Source organism: Anastrepha ludens, chromosome 2 (assembly GCF_028408465.1).
Source record: "Anastrepha ludens isolate Willacy chromosome 2, idAnaLude1.1, whole genome shotgun sequence".
Taxonomy (NCBI): Eukaryota; Metazoa; Arthropoda; class Insecta; order Diptera; family Tephritidae; genus Anastrepha; species Anastrepha ludens.
The window spans coordinates 131,694,340-131,713,442 of record NC_071498.1 but is presented as its reverse complement, the minus strand read 5'-3'; the positions used below and the strand labels follow the sequence as shown (position 1 = coordinate 131,713,442).

The 19,103-nt window shown below is 33.2% G+C and overlaps 1 protein-coding gene across 5 annotated transcripts; it reads left to right on the top strand.

The window, feature by feature from the left end:
• Positions 1 to 1,647: 1,647 nt before the first annotated feature.
• On the top strand, positions 1,648 to 18,141 carry LOC128855346 (protein phosphatase 1B). 5 transcript variants are annotated; one of them, XM_054090197.1, is made up of 6 exons: positions 1,648 to 1,732; positions 3,841 to 4,827; positions 4,896 to 5,013; positions 11,069 to 11,171; positions 11,259 to 11,313; positions 11,810 to 11,868. In XM_054090197.1, exons 2-6 carry the CDS (start codon positions 4,015 to 4,017, stop codon positions 11,834 to 11,836), a joined length of 1,116 nt encoding a protein of 371 aa, XP_053946172.1. In that variant the 5' UTR covers positions 1,648 to 1,732; positions 3,841 to 4,014; the 3' UTR covers positions 11,837 to 11,868. The 5 variants fall into 5 exon arrangements, with proteins under 5 accessions (XP_053946172.1, XP_053946171.1, XP_053946170.1 ...); XM_054090196.1 differs by having other exon boundaries at positions 1,676 to 1,860; XM_054090195.1 differs by having other exon boundaries at positions 1,676 to 1,904.
• Positions 18,142 to 19,103: the final 962 nt, after the last annotated feature.

The following is a 19,103-nucleotide window of genomic DNA, read 5'->3' as shown; positions in this document are numbered from 1 at the left end:
TTACATATTGGAAAACACCTTAGCACTTACTTTTTTAAAATAGCAACAAAGATGATGTTATCGATTATAAGTCAGCAAAAATTATTTATTATGAAAACGTTTGATCTGTAACCATATTATTGAATTTTTTGTAAACAAATAAATTAATTTTTCGTGGAATCTGGTCTTTTGAGCACTCTTGCCTTTCCGTCGTTTTAAAATTTGCAGTTCATAGCTAAAAACGATAAAACAGTAATAAACGTTAATATATAAATTGCATTTATGGTAATATATTTAGAAAACACAAAAATATTTGAATAAACTCAACTGATATGTCTTGTTTTAGAGGTTTTTACAAGTGATGGCAAATTTTTTATTCGTACACTTTTTTGCTTTTTCCTCTCTTTGGATTGAGGTTGATGTCTAGTGATGGTTAATTTAGTTATCGAACACAACTAATGTCTATCTAGCTTACTACAAACTCTTTGGATGTCTCACCTTGAATATGTGTTCCTCAATCATACCAGTCTAGTTGTTTTTTTTTTAAGTGAAACTTCTCATGCGTCGATGGACGAGCGAGAATGGAGAGTAAAATTTCAAGGCCATGCAATGTTTTGCGCATTTTCGTTCCGCGAGAGAGAAAAAAGATATAACATAGAGGAAAGGGAGAGAGAGAGGTATACCTTACATATGTCTTAGATACACTTTAGGCTATTTTTCCTTATGGTTGCTAATTTCTAGTGAGAAATAACACTGTTTACTTTTTGGCGCTTGTTTGTTGGTGCAAACTTGTAGGAAATATATTTTTGGTGCCTACTTTTTGGCCTTGGAGCCTACTGTTTGGGGCGTTTTCGGTCTCAATTTTTTTGGTGCCTACTTTTTGGCGCTTATTTCCGTTTCCTGGCTAGTGCTTGTGCGTACGATAAAGTGCTATCAATTCCGGCATCGGGTTTATTGGTATTGCCCTGCGGTAATTTGTACTGTTGCTGCAGTCCTGGAATCGGTGCGTTGTGTGGGTGATAAACGCTCGCGTTGTTGCAACGGTTTGTGTCCGGCAATTACCTACACCGGTCGATCCTTCTCCGTTTTTTGTAAATTTTGTCTATTTGTATTCTCTTCAAATTTTGTAAATTTATTTAGATATATATTCTTTCTCTCTCTCTCTCATTCTCTCTCGGGTCTCTCCCTCTTTCTTTGTCTGCACTCAAAGTTTCACTTCTGTTATGTGTCCATAACATTTTTTTCCGTCGATTCTTTTAGAGCAGAGATTTGCTAATAATTGACCTTCAAGTAGAAGGCCACTTAAATATACGATAAAAGGACACATCTCACATAATTTTTTGATAAGCTACCTAAGACCGCTTTCATAAAAAAAAAATTCGCAAAGTTGCGCCGACAAAAGTTTCCCTGTATGAACGCTGTCTAATTACTGTACTTGCCAAATATCCTGAGTACCGTGTTGGAATGACTGTGAATAACGTGGTTTACAGAAAATATTTGTCATTATAATAATAATTTCATATAACAAATACTTCTGCAAAAAATCAACATAATTTTAATTACAGTTCGTCCTTTAAAAATTAATAGTTACTCTCCTTTGATGTAAGAGGTGGCATCTCTGCAGCCATTTCCATTTTTTCGCGTTCGCGGTTTGTTCTTATTCGCTGTTCGTCGTTTTGTCGTGGTCGCGTTTTTGCATGCAGTTTATATTTAAAAAAATTGTTGGCGAAAGGTCACTGAAAACAGCAAACAAGTAATATAATAAAACAATGCGAGTACCTACGTTTAAATTTAAATATTTGCGAGTCGCACATTAATATTAAGAAAAGGACGTACTAGTCTATCTTTGGCGACGTCATATCGGTTCGCTTTGCTGCTGAGGTGAACGAATTGGAGGCGTCTGTATATTGAAGAAATCTGAATTTGTAAATAAGCGTATTTAATTTGTATAACACTTGTTTCGTAAAAATACTTTTGAATTCTAACTAAAAGTACTGAAGCGCATGTCAATGGCACGGGAAAAGGCTGAACACTCGTGTACCATAACCAAAAATTTTATCGTGTACTTGTGTTCCCATGTTTTTTTTAAATTTTTTTTTAAGAGGGCGCTTATAGTGAAAAGCAAATTCCGTTTATTACGTCCACCGGCTAAATTTGTGTAAATAAAAAGTAGTAATATCAAAAATTATAAATCCTTTTCTAAATAATTGGTTTAAACCATATCTCGGGCGCAGAAAAGATGCCAGAGTTCGATACGCCATAACAATCGTTTCCGATTGGTTGGTGATGTTGTCATATTGTTTTCTAATTTTAGAAGAGGAGCAATTGAGAGAACGTTTATAGTAATTTCAAAGAGCGTTTTGCCCCCAGCGTGTGGGTGCGTGTGTGCACCTGAGAAATGGCTACGCGTTACAGCACCGAGGCTATTTTCCATCTCGTTGACGCCATAATGCTATGAACTAAAAGCCAAAACTGCGTTTGATGCATTTCAGATACTTGAAGCTCTGTCAAGTGGTTGTTACTGATGTATGTAGTTAAAACTGACAAGAGATGAGCAGGGTATGTGGGTGGTGCTTTGATTGATTTGGATTTGTAAATTTTTCATTGCAGGTCTCCGTTTCCGCTCAGCGCGCATTTTACATATTGCGTCTCATGTCCAAACGTTTTTATTGCTGATTATTTTTTGAAGGAGACAAAAATATTGCACAATTGTACGTTAATGTTTGCTTGGATAACGGGCAAGGGTGCATTATTTACATGGGCGAATGCTTTAATTTGATTGACGGACGTTATTTTTGCTCAAAAGTAAAATTTGAATTTAAAAAAATGTTTTTGTTTTTCATCATAATTTTCATATGCGCTATATAAATTTGATATTCGTTAGGTAAAACATGAATTCTTCCGTTAGTAGGTACTAACAGAGGGAAAACCTTGCACTCTTTACTTTAGTTTTTTAAGGCGCACTCGTTGCTCTCTATTTTGCCGTCTCTCGCCGATTCACGTGTGACCGTTTACTAAAAGTTGAAGGTGCCTCTATAGCACCCCTATTCAAACACGCCGCTTGTGACCAAATGAAAATGTGTAAAAAGAAGCACAACGTTCAGGCCTGTTATTCATCTCTGAACACTAACGCGCTCGCTGTGTTTTTCTTTTTTGTACACAAAATTTTCATTTATTTTGCTAAGCAGTAGATGAAAAGTGATTTCAACATTCACATAACCAACATAAACACTAAAAAAGGTAGTGTGGAAATAAATTTACAAAAAATGAACAGTGATAAGTTACATGGCTTGTAATTCTTGATAAAAAAGGAAGTAATGTACCTATCTACAAATATTCTTAAACAAATGTGTGAATGCATGTGAATTATATATACATACATACATTGTGTGTAATGCAATTCGTCAGCCAGTTTGTCGCCTGCCAAGTGTATTTTCAATTTGTGGCAGTCCTGATAATCGACCAAACGCATATTCGCATCAGCTCACCATGGTAATATGGCTCTTATATATGAGATTTTGCAGATGTTGTATGCAATAAATGCGCTTGCTTTTGCGAATTGTGTAATCATTGATTTTTCAAAGTGACGACTCGCCTCAAAAGTACACGTTAATATACCAACCTCGTAGCGGGTAGGCTTGTTGCAAAACTAACTTTGCTTTTTATATGCACAATCTCTTAAATTTGTGAGTTATGTTATTCGTTAGTAAAATAATTCATATGAACTAGGAGTTAATCACGATTAAACACTTGTTAAGGCATTTTGTTATTGCCACACAATGACTTCATTTCACAATTAGGGGCCTTTAAATCGAAATTGTGCTTATTTGTTCTAATAATTTCTTTTGTTTTGCTTTTCAGGCTGTTATTGATTCCGTAGACGATCTCAAAAACGCATACATAAAGTATAATTTTGACATTAAAAACAAATATTAGTGTATCTATCAGTCAACTAATCAACCGAACAATTGATCCACCGAACGTCTCAGCTACTTTGCTACCCGCGCACCATTAAACACAGCATGCACAAAAGCAATGGGCGGTTTCCTGGATAAGCCGAAAACTACTAAACATAACGATCATGGCGAAGGCAATAAATTGCTCTTTGGCGTCAGCTCTATGCAAGGCTGGCGTTGCGAAATGGAGGACGCGTATTATGCGCGTGCCGGTCTTGGGAGCGGTTTGGAAGACTGGAGTTTCTTTGCCGTTTTTGACGGTCATGCTGGCTGCAAGGTGTCGGAGCATTGCGCCTCACATCTGCTCGATAGTATCATTAACACGGATGAATTTAAAAATGGCGATCACGTAAAGGGCATACGCACTGGATTTCTGCATATCGACGAAGTAATGCGGGAATTGCCCGAATTGACGCGAGATGCGGAGAAATGTGGCGGGACTACTGCGGTGTGTGCGTTCATCTCGCCAACACAAGTTTACATTGCGAATTGCGGTGATTCGCGCGCGGTTCTATGTCGACAAGGTGTACCTGTATTTGCTACACAAGATCACAAGCCCATTCTGCCTGAAGAAAAGGAGCGCATACACAATGCCGGCGGTAGTGTAATGATTAAACGTGTCAACGGAACACTGGCGGTATCGCGCGCGCTCGGTGACTATGATTTTAAGAATGTGAAAGAAAAGGGCCAATGCGAACAACTCGTGTCGCCGGAACCGGAGATCTTTTGCAAAAGTCGCCAAGATACGGATGAGTTTTTAGTTTTAGCCTGTGACGGTATATGGGATGTCATGACCAATGAGGATGTCTGCAGTTTTGTACATTCGAGGCTGAGAATAACTAATGATTTAGTGAACGTTGCAAATCAAGTTGTTGATACCTGTTTGCATAAGGTTCGCAAAAATGGCATATACCCTTAAATATTTTGAATTTGCATTCAAGTGTGTGTTTATCATTATAGGGTAGCCGAGACAATATGAGCATAATAATAATTGCTTTCCCGGGCGCACCAAAACCAACTCAAGAAGCTATTGAGGCAGACAAACGGTTGGAACAGCAAATCGAGAAACTAGCAAGAGGTTGTTTAAATCGACTTTTTTGTTTCTAATCATAAATCTAGGTGTAGACGTTTTGACGTTACGTGTACATGTTATATATACAGCATTCGTAATACTTGAACTGATAGGGCATCAGCGGTTAGGCAATAACGAAAATTATTTATTTTATAATTCGAATTTGTTGTGCGTACACGAAAGTACACACCTCGGAATTTATTTTTACTTACCTTATTTTAACTACCACTAGCGGCCGCCGTAGCCGAATGGGTTGGTGCGTGATTGCCATTCGGAATTCACCGAGAGGTCGTTAGTTCGAATCTCGGTGAAGGCAAAATTAATAAAAACATTTTTCTAATAGCGGTCGCCCCTCGGCAGGCAATGGCAAACCTCCGAGTGTATTTCTGCCATGAAAAAGCTCCTCATAAAAACATCTGCCGTTCGGAGTCGGCTTGAAACTGTAGGTCCCTCCATTTGTGGAACAACATCAAGACGCACACCACAAATAGGAGGAGGAGCTCGGCCAAACACCTAACAGAAGTGTACGCGCCAATTATTTATTTATTTTTAATTTTAGTGGTAGTACAGTTTAGTGGTAGTTTAAAATGCCAACCCTGTTGGAGATGAGGATAGTCGAATAGTTTTTAAAGTAGTGCAATATTTAGTTATTCAATTATACTAGTGCAGAGTTAGCTTGTATACTTCTGCACACTCACTAATTGAAGTAGTGGTAAAATATTTTTTTCAATTACTAGAAATTGTGTATTGAGTAAAAAGTTTTAACTAAGCGCTGTGTAGTGGTAGTGGCAAAATTTACTAAAACCTTCAGCATCTTTGGTGAAAAAATCGCAACTAAGTGAAAAAGTAACAAGAAAATTATATAACTATGAGACGTATGTTTTGTATAAAAAAAAAAAACTAAATAATATTACATAAGTTAGAAAATTTTATCCCACTATTCAGACTATTATGGGGAAATCGTGCCAGTTTTAAGCTGACAATTGAAAGTTTATTTTAGTATAACTAATATAACAGTTTTGTTTTGGTGGTACATCGATTTTTTGTTCACTAAAAAAGTAGTTAGAATTAACCAGCGCCACTACCATTAGCGTTAGTGGCCTTTAAGAGTGAAGTTCACTTAAATTTTAGTTGACTATCCGCATTTCTGGTATATACATAGCTTTATAAAATAATTTTCTTGAATTAGGAAAGAACTCATAAGAAATTGTAAAGGGTCCATGCAGCACACAACAGCGTGCTGTCACCATCAAGTAATCGTGTTGTTGTAGTTGTATCAGCATAAACAATTCCCATACATCTACGGGGAGTGCTGCCGATGTGACAGTTCTTGGTCGGATATAAATCCGGTCGTTCCGGTTACGTGGAATGGACTGGCGTGGGAACGCTTTTGTTCGTGAATGTGCCTGTGGCGCTCTTGTATTCGTTGATGGCGCAATATAAAAACGAGTTTGATATTTTTCATGATCGTACCAGCATTCTTGTGCGTGTATTTCGAGTTTTGCTTATTGGCGAAGAACTTTTCAAGTAGTAAACAGCTTTCAGCTTTCAAAAAAACTTTTTTTCAACCTATCATTTCTATACTTTAAACATTTTATCTTTAAGGCAATAGCCGCACAAATTTTGTATTTATTCATAATAACGGTAGGGCTGGTGCTGTATGGGAATTGCGTTTAATGGTGCAATCATTTGGTGGTGTCAGCATGGCGCGTGTGTGGCCCCCTTTACTGAAAAATTTTAGTGCGCATAATAAAAAAAAAAATATGAACGATAAACTCCAAAACCATTCACTAGTCATCTACCTATCCAATCGCGAGTTTAACTCGGGTTTTAATAAGTTTGTTATTAATTGTTCCTTATAAGTGCAAATGTGAAAATTATTCTAGTCAATATGTGTTTCCAGTTAAATAGGCCTTTAAACGTAATATTATATTTTATTGAAGTTTTTTTGTAAATCATAAGTTCTTGATATACATTTTACTAGACAAAACCGAATTATGCTATCTCTCAAGTACTTTTAGATTCTTAATTAATTCTCTGTCCTCTGTAATGAATTCGCTACAATGACTGCCAAGGATTATTCCTACGACTCGTAACATTTATTCTATTACCCCTTTTCTACATTATAACCGCACTCATATGAACACGAGACATTTAAAAGAGCTCTCTTGAATGTTGCAAAAAAGCTCGTACACTTAGAATTGTAAAATAGTTGGAATTAATAATATGGTATCTAGAGAATTTGAAATTCGCATAGTAAATGCTTGTAAAGTGGCTTTCGAATGTGAAGGAATAAAATGTAAAATAAGTAGATAAATTTAGTTAGTTTAGCAAAATGTGTAGTGCTCTGCGAAGCCTTTAGTGTAAATATATAAATTAAAATGGAAAGCAAGCGAAAAGTTATCAGGATTTGATGCCACAATATATTTCAAGCGTGACGAATGATTGAATAGTAAAATTAAAAAAAAAAAAAAAAATGTACAGTGTTGCAAAAAGTAAGACTAGCTTTGGCGCACTTTTATTGAATGCATATCGCAGATCTGTTATATAGAGAAATACCCACATCATGATGAAGTAACCGAAAGTGAAATTGAAAAGCCACGCAAAGCTATCAAAAGGAAATGAAATAATTTTTAACTTATTATTTTCTCTTAAGCGTTTAAACGAACTTAATATTATTAATAAACAGTATTACTCTTAAAGCGTATCTAAAAGAAACCAAAACAAAAAGAAAAATACCCAAAAATAGAATTTAACTTAATTGCTACCTCCTAGAATCCTCTGCATTAGAATTCAATGATGTTATGATGTTGAAAAAGCAGCATTTTTGAAATCCAAGACAACATTCAGTTTATTCCCAAACATTTGATGCGTTCCATACCTCATACAACCGCGCTTATTTTTTATACTAACAATTACAAACTTTTTTTGCAATCCTCTAGCAATTAGTAGCGTCCTTATGCTCACGTAAACAGTCATTAATTTGTTTTGAAGTTTTCAAAAACTAATTTTGAGTATTAAATGAGGCAATACACAAAAAAAAGGCAATAATAACAATCAAAACTGCACATCTTTATGTGATAAGTGAATCCATAAACGATTTTTATGTATGTAAATGTATGTATGTACTATAGCAGCAAAGCAGGGAAAGAAAAAAAAAAAACGTTTTAAATATCTGTAAAATAATAGCAGTTATTTAGGTGTACTGTAATATATGAAAACGGAATTCAATTATAAATGCAAATAGTATTGTGCAATAAATATTAAAAAAGATTAACATAGTATTGGTATTGGTAAAAAAATGTAAAAATGAATTTTGATGCGTTGCCAGACTCGAATTTGCAAATTAAGAAATAAATTCCTATCTTAAATTTCAAAGAAATAAAACTTACCGGCTTGTACTTTTGTTACATTTACATTTGTGTAGTCTCATGTGAGGCCACTTAAACAAACAAAATCTTACCTACATTAATCCTACATTGCTTTGAGTTTCAGTTAGTTCAAACCTTTTTCTTTGCGCTCAACATTTTGTACACTCTTTTTCTTTTTGTTTTTTTTCTTTAATTTTTGTTTGTGCTTGTTTTGATTTGCAATCTCGCATACTGCCATTCGTTAAATTTCATAAGGCTCATAGTTTTGCTTGACGGAAGCGTTTAAAACTGATAATGAAAAATAATGAACGTTTCGATCTATCATAGATATGAGCGTTATTAGAAACAGTGCGTTTAGAAAGAGCGTGAGCATAAGGTACGTTGTATCAAAATTCGTTTTTATTTTGTATGCTAAACTAAGATTGTTATTGTTATACTCACATTTGAAGTTATTTATTATTCAAAATGCGAAATCGATTGTTAACTCATGCTAATTATTAGAACTATTGTTTTCCATAAATTTCCTAATTTAAGTTATATGCATGCATGGCTATGTAAGTGTAGTGGCTTATAACATTTGAAATTGTTTTCATACAGTTGAAATTCTTTAACTAGAACTGTGGTTTTTAAAATGGGAAGTAATTACTCATTTTTGGAGTAAACAATTAATTTGTAGCGCTTGTATGAAAAAAAAAAATCAAGAAATCAAGGTTCGTGTTATAGAATTTTTCCTATCTACTTACCGGATATATTTTTTGTATGTGTTTTTCAATTGCTTAGATGTGATTGCATGCATCTGTTTTGTGTCATTGATTGAACAGCTACAAATTGTAGGGAAAGAGTAAGCGGGAGTGATAGGTTTTGGACCGATAAATGACGATAAAGTGACGACGCGTTAAATAAATACATAACTATTTTTTATTTTCTTCGTGCATGAAACTCCAAAATCATACAAAAAGTTTTTTCTAATAGCGGTCGCCCCTCGGCAGATAATGTCAAAACTCCGAGTGTTTTTCTGTCATGAAAAAGCTCCTCATAAAAATCATTTGCCGTTCGGAGTCGGCTTAAAACTTTCAAGATGCACGCCACAAATAGGTGGAGGAGCCCGGCCAAACACCTAACAGAAGAGTTCGCGCCATTTATTTATTTTTGTTAAACTATTTTTTAATTTCAATTGAGTAGCGCCTTTATAAACCTAAGTAAGTTATTAAACCTCATGTAGGGAAACCTGACAATTACCGTGTATCAAAGAGAGCGCTTCCCTAAAATGGGATGTATACTCGTACAAATTTGTTCCCCATTACCACAATTAGCTTAGATTAGATTCTTTATGAGGTTTACACTTCGACCCTATGGTCCTTTGTGCCCTCTACACATCACAGTACCTCATCCATACCCAGTTCTCTTATTAAACTCAGGATAGAGCTGGGTTGGATTGAGCGTATGTGCCTTTCTTCTTGCTGCATTTGGCGCCAAGATGTCTCAATCATCTTCGCGCTATAACGCTACATTCCAGGAGAAGGTGCTTACGAGTCTCCTGGGATTGGTCGCAGAAACGACATTATCACAATATTGAATACAGATTTATGAAAATCCAGGATCAAGTCATATCCACGATTTTGAAATTTGCCTGCTAGAAATAGGACACAAGCTTGAATTGCATTTTCATTTAAATTCTAAAGTCTAATTTGAATGTTCTTCTAAATTATATTTTTTTTAATTTGAAATCAGCGCAGATTTTCTGAGCTCAGCTAGGAGTTCAAAGGGGTGCAAGCGGAGCGTTTCTTTTTCTATTGTTCTAAAATATTGATTGTAAGAAATGCCATAATTTCTACGTCTCGGTCTAAATTGACCTACCATACATGTGAATGTAAGCAAATATCTTGATCTGCTACAAAGACAGAGGCTTTTCGTTCCCACGACAGTCGGTTCTATCCTACCGGAACGACCCGGATTTATATCAGGTCAATGACTGTCACTCCAGCAGCATTCTCCGTACATGTATGGAGAATGTTTATGCTGCTACAATAACAACAACGGTGACATTTCAACCATGGAACAATTCCCAAAGATGGTAGTCTTATTTAAATTCGAATATTTTTTAGTGCGTGACAACACCTTCTTCTGATTTTCCCTACCTACACCTGATATCGTTTCTTCTTTATTTCTGGGTTTCTGAGCACTCACTGCGTGTTCTTATAAAGTATGGGCAGGGTACTAAAGTTCAACGAATTAGTGAAAGGTATTAGTTGCAATTGTTTCTCCACTATTAGAGGCAAATTTTCAACGGAGTTAAGTTTTTTATATAAAAGTAACAAATTTTTCTATTATCATGGGTAAGATGCCAATCAGACTTTCGCTCCAATACCATCAACCAAATATATGCCCTGTGTATGCTCTTATAACAATTACATAGCTGTAAAATTTTTAAAATATTTTTTAAGCAGATATTAGCACATTTCATCTAACTAGCAATGTACACACGAAATATTGAAACGCATCAGATTTTTTTCAACCAGTAAAATCCAAAAAAAGTATACGGCTATATTAGCATATTATTATAATATATTTTTTGAATTTCTTAATATACTACTAACGTCTAGCTGTAATGCATTTTATTCTTCATAAAAATGTCACCTAAATATGTTAAAATTTCTAACAACTGTTACACTCTTCCTTTTGCCTTCCAGATGAGATAGATTGCAAAGAAATCACGCAGTACTTTGATTTATTGCAAGCACTGCAGAGTAAGGATATTGAAGGTCTTCCTCCTGGTGGCGGCTTACAGTCAAAGTGAGTAAATACACGCACACATAGATGCATTAGCGGTCATATAATGTCCTTGCTTATTTTTGTTATTCTTTTTTCTTCCATCAATAGATACGCAGTCATCGAGCGAACGTTCAAAGAGATATACCCAGATCAGGAATGCGAAGTACGAAACTATTTTTTTAATATTTAATATATTTTTACAATATAATGCTTTAAGATAATACGTTTTTTGCTTAGTCACTCATGCATATTTTGTTTGCGTACAATTCTTATTAATATAATATTTTCTTCATTATTATTTCTCTGCGCCTAGATATGAATTGTAAACTATCTCATTTTGCTTATTTATTACTTTTTATTACTATTTTTGAACATTTATTTATTGAATTTCGCTAGATTTTATTACATACATACATATAAATTATACTCATTATTGTTAGTGGCTGTTTTTAACGTACCTATTTGATGCCGCATTTTCTTTAGCTTACTTCGCTTACTAACTTATCTTACGTTTAAGTTACTAATTTTTATATGAACCATTAACGCCATTGTACCCAAATAAGCATAACACCTTTTTTCACCACATTTATTTCTATATCGATTTATACTCATTTCCTTTTTCACTTACTTACCATTATCTATTTTTTCTTCTCTTCTAGTTTAATGAATTTTATCAAACGGTTTAAATTATTCCATAAAAATATACTTAAAAAAATAATGCTCAAGTTTTAATTTTTAACCAACACAAGTTGCAGTTTTCATTTACTAAATAGGTTGCCAACGAATCAGCAAAAAACTCCAGTTCAACAAAACGAATATGAATGGATGCATGAATGCGTGAAATTATGAATGAATGCGTGCCTTCATTTTTTTTTTATTTATTTTTCCTCTTTTTCTATTTGCTCTGTAATTATTTACATTGAATGTGAATGATTAAATCTCTGTGACTATGAATTGGATACTCTACTACTTGTTTCTATGTGTTGGCGTATACATACATACGATATGTATGTATTTTAGCTGTTTTGCATGATTTTATGGTATGTAGTAGAAATTCAATTCAATTTGGCTCATCTATCATTTTAAGAAGAATCGGCAGTTGTTACCAACAAATGAAATACAGTGAGCGTTTGATAGAGTATTGAATACCGTTACTTAAAATACGTAGACATATGCCTATAAAATAAAATATATTTAGAATTGTAGCTAAAGCTTAGGAAAAATTACTCGAAAGAAATTCATACCTTTTCTCGCTTTTAAAATGTAAAGAAATAACTTTTCTTTTTTTGTGGTATTATTTATATGGCGGGGAAAAAATTCCACAAATTGGTAGGCTATTATAGTTTATTTTTATTTTATTTTAACATCAAATTGTACTTATTTAACATTACTGGTCGTCCGTTATTACGCAAGCTCCTTCTTAAATTTATGAATCTTCAATAGTCAACTTTAAACTTTAATTTTTTTATGACGGAATTTTAAAATTTCTGGGCTAAAACCCACATTACGAGTAACTGTTAATAATCCTTTCTATAGAGGATTAAAAAAAAACAAAAGTGTAAAAAAAGACAGCCTGAGGTAAAAAAATAGATAAATGAAATAATATGAAATGGAATGAAATAAATTAAAATGAAATGGAATGAAATAAATTAAAATGAAATGGAATGAAATAAATTAAATTAAATTAAATTAAGTAAAATTAAATTAAATTAAATTAAATTAAATTAAATTCATATTAAATTAAATTAAATGCAATTCAATTCAATTCAATTCAATTCAATTCAATTCAATTCAATTCAATTCAATTCAATTCAATTCAATTCAATTCAATTCAATTCAATTCAATTCAATTCAATTCAATTCAATTCAATTCAATTCAATTCAATTCAATTCAATTCAATTCAATTCAATTCAATTCAATTCAATTCAATTCAATTCAATTCAATTCAATTCAATTCAATTCAATTCAATTCAATTCAATTCAATTCAATTCAATTCAATTCAATTCAATTCAATTCAATTCAATTCAATTCAATTCAATTCAATTCAATTCAATTCAATTCAATTCAATTCAATTCAATTCAATTCAATTCAATTCAATTCAATTCAAATCAATTCAATTCAATTCAATTCAATTCAATTCAATTCAATTCAATTCAATTCAATTCAATTCAATTCAATTCAATTCAATTCAATTCAATTCAATTCAATTCAATTCAATTCAATTCAATTCAATTCAATTCAATTCAATTCAATTCAAATAAATAAAATAAAATAAAATAAAATAAAATTAAATAAATGAAATGAAATGAAATGAAATGAAATGAAATAAAATAAATGAAATAAAATATATTAAAATAAAATAAAATATAATGAAATGATATCAAGTTAATATAAATAAAATAAAATGAAATGAAATAAAATAAAATAAAAAGAAATGAAATGTAATGAATGATATAAAATAAAATAAATATATTAAAAAACATGTAAAAATATTTTAGATAAAAATAAAGAAAAAAATGTGATAAAATCAAATTAAATGAAATCAAATCAAATTAATTTAATGCAATAAAATGAAATAAAAAAAAACACATATCATTTCAAATCAGATCAAATTAAAATAAATTAGATGACAAAAATATAAAAAAAAGATTATTAAATCTAATAAAATAAAATAATAGGTGCCGAAGGTGCGTCATTTATGGTGAAACAATTGACCATGTAATTGCTGGATGTAGCGTACTTGCCCGCAATGAATATGTCATGAGACATAACAATATAGTAAAGATCCTCCACCAACAACTTGCGATAAAACACGATCTCTTACAAGAAGAATCCTTGTATTTTAAATATGAACCAAAGGCAATATTGTACTGGAACAGATTTATTTCCATAGATCAAGCCGCAGCTGCCAACAAACCTGATATCATCTTGTTCGACAAGATAAATAAAACAATCGAAGTAATCGATATAGCGATGCCCCTTAATCGCAACAACCAAAGCACATAAAAAAAAAATAAATAATTGGCGCGTACACTTCTGTTAGGTGTTTGGCCGAGCTCCTCCTCCTATTTGTGGTGTGCGTCTTGATGTTGTTCCACAAATGGAGGGACCTACAGTTTCAAGCCGACTCCGAACGGCAGATATTTTTATGAGGAGCTTTTTCATGGCAGAAATACACTCGGAGGTTTGCCATTGCCTGCCGAGGGGCGACCGCTATTAGAAAAATGTTTTTTATTAATTTTGCTTTCACCGAGATTCGAACCAACGACCTCTCTGTGAATTCCGAATGGTAATGACGCACCAACCCATTCGGCTACGGCCGCCGCCAAAGCACATACTCCACCAAAATATCAAAGTATGCAGCTTTGGCCATAGAACTTAAACGGATGTACAAAGCGAGGGAAGTGAATATAATACATACCAATAATTATGTCAGCCACTGGATTAGTGCCTAAGCATCTAATCACAAATTTGAAGAATTTAATTTAATATGACCGCCAACACCTTTTAGAAGACATGCAGAAGTCGACCATATTGTACGTAGATTTTTAAATATTTAAGCAATAGCAATTACATGGGCGTATAACTTGGACTACGCTCCACCACTGCACAATACCTTGAACATTTTATCCGGGATGTGTAATCTTCGGCAATAGCCGAGATGGATTAAGCTCAAAAACAAATAAAATAGAAAAAAAAATAATCATCAAATTAATAAAATCAAATAAAATTAAATCCAAACAAATTAAATTCAATTAAATTAAATTTAAAACAATCAACTCACATCATATCAAATCAAATATTGTAAAATTAAGTCAAATCAAATTAAATTAAATTCAATGAAATGAGGGCATATCAAGCCAAACAAAATGTAATAATTAAATTAAATTTAATGAAAAAAATAAGAATATTAAAAGTCCTAGTTCAAAATTAAACATAGACAAAACTTCTCAACTTTTTAGAGGTGTAAAAGAATGGGTCGGTGCGTGATTACCATTCGGAATTATCAGAGAGAACGTTGGTTCGAATCTCGATGAAACACCAAAATTAAGAAAAACATTTTTTTAATAGCGGTCGCCCCTCGGCAGGCAATGGCAAACCTCCGAGTGTATTTCTGCCATGAAAAGCTCCTCATAAAAATATCTGCCGTTCGGAGTCGGCTTGAAACTGTAGGTCCCTCCATTTGTGGAACAACAAGACGCACACCACAAATAGGAGGAGGAGCTCGACCAAACACCCAAAAAGGGTGTACGCGACAATTATATATATATATATATATATATATATATATATAAGAGAGAATTGACGAATTAAAGCAAAATAAACCAAAGTACATAGTGTAATAGTGAAATAATTTTGGTAGATAATTTTTAAGAGTAGTTTTATCATGGCAAAAGTACACTTGGAAAATGCCATTGCCGTTCATTGCAGTTCAAAAAAAGAATAAGGAAGGGTTAGGGTTAGAGTTACCCAAAATGTATGTATTTTTTGTATGCTTATGGAAGTTGATAGGCTCATAAATGTACAGTATAAATGAACCACTAATGAAAAGGGAATACATATCGCTCCTTTGCTGCAAGTACGTCATAATCAAAAACCAAAATTACAAGCAAACTGGCTTCAAAATTTCCCATTTATTATGCCTCCTAATATTAGAGTAATGACATGCACCAAATTCACTTTTTAGACGATAGATACGTTCCCAAAAAAATTCGTGTAAAAAGAGAATTAGTTGAAAATAATATTAAAAAACTTAAGAATTTATTTTGTGTTTGCACATTTTAATGCATTAAATATATTATAAGAAAAAATTATTAAACGGCGAAGGCAAAATCTATCGATTTGCAGAGACTTTTTCTGAGATTAATTTAAACGCTTCGTACAAGCGTCAAAAAATCTCACTCTACTTGCTCTAAGAGATTCGAGAAGAATTCATAAAATATTGAAAATCGTGTAAAAACCGATTTTTTTCTTTTTAACTCGAATCAAATGCTTTTAAAAAACTTCGTGTAAAAACGAATTTTTTTCTTTTTAACTCGAATCAAATGCATTTAAAAAAATTCGTGTGAAAAACCGAATTTTTTTCTTTTTAACTCGTCTTAAATCAAATTCATGTAAATAAAATCGTGTAAAAACAGAATTAGGTGTATTTTCCACTAATGACATACTGCTATTGATATCGCCATGCATTTTTTTATGCAACATAAAAGAAGAGCTAAGTCGTAATTTCTTTATACATATTAAAAAAAAGTACAGTAAAAGAGCGATATACTTTGTAATAACTTCTTAAAAGGTTACTTCAGAGTATAATTAGCAAAGAGCCAAATTTGATTAAGTTTTACTATTACTTGCTAATGACCAATTTACGATACAATTTTTAAGCTGGAACTTAGCGAATACTATTGTACGATAACTTTAATTATTTTTAGCTTCTATTTTCTTCTCATCTCTTTGTTTTATCCCACATTGACATCATCATCATTATCTGCTTGCATATAAAGCTTTATTGCATATCGGAATTCCCATATTGTTTCAATATTTAAAAAACCAATGTGCCTTCGTTCTATGATCTTTTCTTCTTGTAATGTGTACTTACAGAGCCCATCTCATTGAACCACGTCATAAACAAAAACATCAAAAACAAAAGAAATCGGTTATTACTTTGATAAAGTGCAAATTTAACTGAAATAACCAAAAATAATAAAGAAAAAAAGAAACAAACAGAAATATAACTAAGAAAACAAAGAAACAAAACAAAAATAAAAAATGAATAAACTCAATCAAAATGCCAGAACCACACATACAAGAGAAAGAAACACAAAGTTTAGGGTTAAGAAAGTATAAATGCAGAATACATGCGAAACTAACAACCGACTACTAACCAGAGTTACTTCGCTAAACAAAGTGTGTGGGCTGTCAGCGCAACGGGATACATCTTGCACAGACGTCTTGCCGTATTGCCACAAAGCAATGCCTCAATATGAGCATTCAGATAGCTTCCACATGCGGACATACCCGAATTCATATGTCAGTTCATAATTGCGAGCGATCATATGGAGCCGCCCGCCAATGGCCTTGAGCCGTTACGTTGTTTTGTGGGTTGGTGGTTACATGTGGCGTGGGATAAAGCACATTCAGCATATGAGTGGCTGATGACATGCCATTGAAGTGGCAGCATAAGCCAGTTCGCAGGCCAATGGAAACAATAACACAATGGCTTAAAGCGCAATACAAACACAATTCTAATGTACAGTTTTATTTACATATGTACATTAGGAAGACAACAATGATGATATCTCGATAACTAGGAAACACAACACACTTGCCGCTTCCGTCTAAACACCTGCCTACAACAGCAACGATGTGTCTCTGGAGTCATACGAATTCATTATACTCAAATGTGTGTGCCCAGTCAAAATCTAACTATGTTCTAATAGCGTTGCATATGAAAAACTGCATACCGAAAAACAGAAGTAAATTAGTATTTTTTGTTTTGTATCAAAATTAGTAAATCAACGTTGGAAATTAGTTTTGAGTTTTTAGTAACATAGCCAGTGGCGGCGAAAATTTCGCAAAACCTCGAAGGAGTATTTGAAAATGCGTAAAACGCGCACAAGCTACCGCTCTGTGGAAGAAGCTCGAACTAAGGCGAGAAATGTGGACTGAGCTTGTGCTACTTTCGGCTTTGTTTTGTACCGACCAAAACAAAATACTACAACAATAGCCTGATTTCATTGTTGCCCAAAAGCTCTAAATTGGAGCGCTAGCAGCCAAAAAATTTTTAAACGAACACAAATTTTGTTGTAAGAGCACATTTACACATTTTACCAAGTTTCTTTTACTTTTTTACGACCTACGTATTAACTAAAATTAAAGCAGAAAATGGTTTAGAAGCAACAGAATTATTAAAGAAACACAAATCCTACAAAAATGCATTAAAACTAAGTTTAAAGTAAAACAAAACAAAAAAAAAAAAATACAAAACAAAGATTTTACAATTTTTCCATACTGTCAGGAACTAAATACTTATATTGTTTACGTATGTATTTGTAATCTGAGAATAAAATAAAAAGTATAAAAGTAGTTGAGAAGCTTAATAAAAAAACGTAAAAAAATGGTAATAAGATGTAAGTGAGTAAAAAAAAAAATGAAAAAAAGAAACAAAAAATAATTAAATAAAAGAAACAAAAGAAATGGTAATAAGAAGATATACACTCGTGTTTGTAGTGAATGTTAATAAATGAATGATAACTAAAAATACAAAGAATATATGTAAAAAAGGGTTCGAGTTTTATTTGTCAATATATTGAAAGGGTTTTTTAACGCAAACGCAGCACAGTCATCGTTCATAATCCACACACTCTAAACCCATTCTCCTAACCAACCCACCACCACCTCTCCCCGCCCTCTTTTTTCATCCCACCGGTTTTCTCTTTCACCTCACCCTCTTCATAATGGTATCACAAAGGACGAATCCGCTTGTTGTCCCACAATTCCTTCCTTTTAATACGAATGTTCTCGCGCAAACGCTTTAAAACGTCTAAATAATATTCAGCGTTAACCGATTTTGCGATTTGTGCGATTTTCAAGCACAATTTCCTTTACTTTTCCGATGTTTTCGTCGTTTACTGATGTTGCTGGACGACGTTCATGAGGCAAGTTTTCAACCGATGTACGACCCTCTTTGAACGATTTGTACCACTGGAAAACACGTGCACGCGATAGAGCAGAGCCCCCATAGGTTGTCTGCAACATTTTTAAGGCGCCTGAAGCCGAAATTTTGTTGGAATAACAAAATTTCAAACAAATTCTTTGTTCAACTTGAATTTCCATCGTTAAATTCGTAGAACACACTCGAGCTTGACTTGTTTACAGTAGCACAGAAAACAAACTATGTGACATATCACGCTGAAATTTGCCATGTAAGCTTATAACAGTCCTACCAAAAAA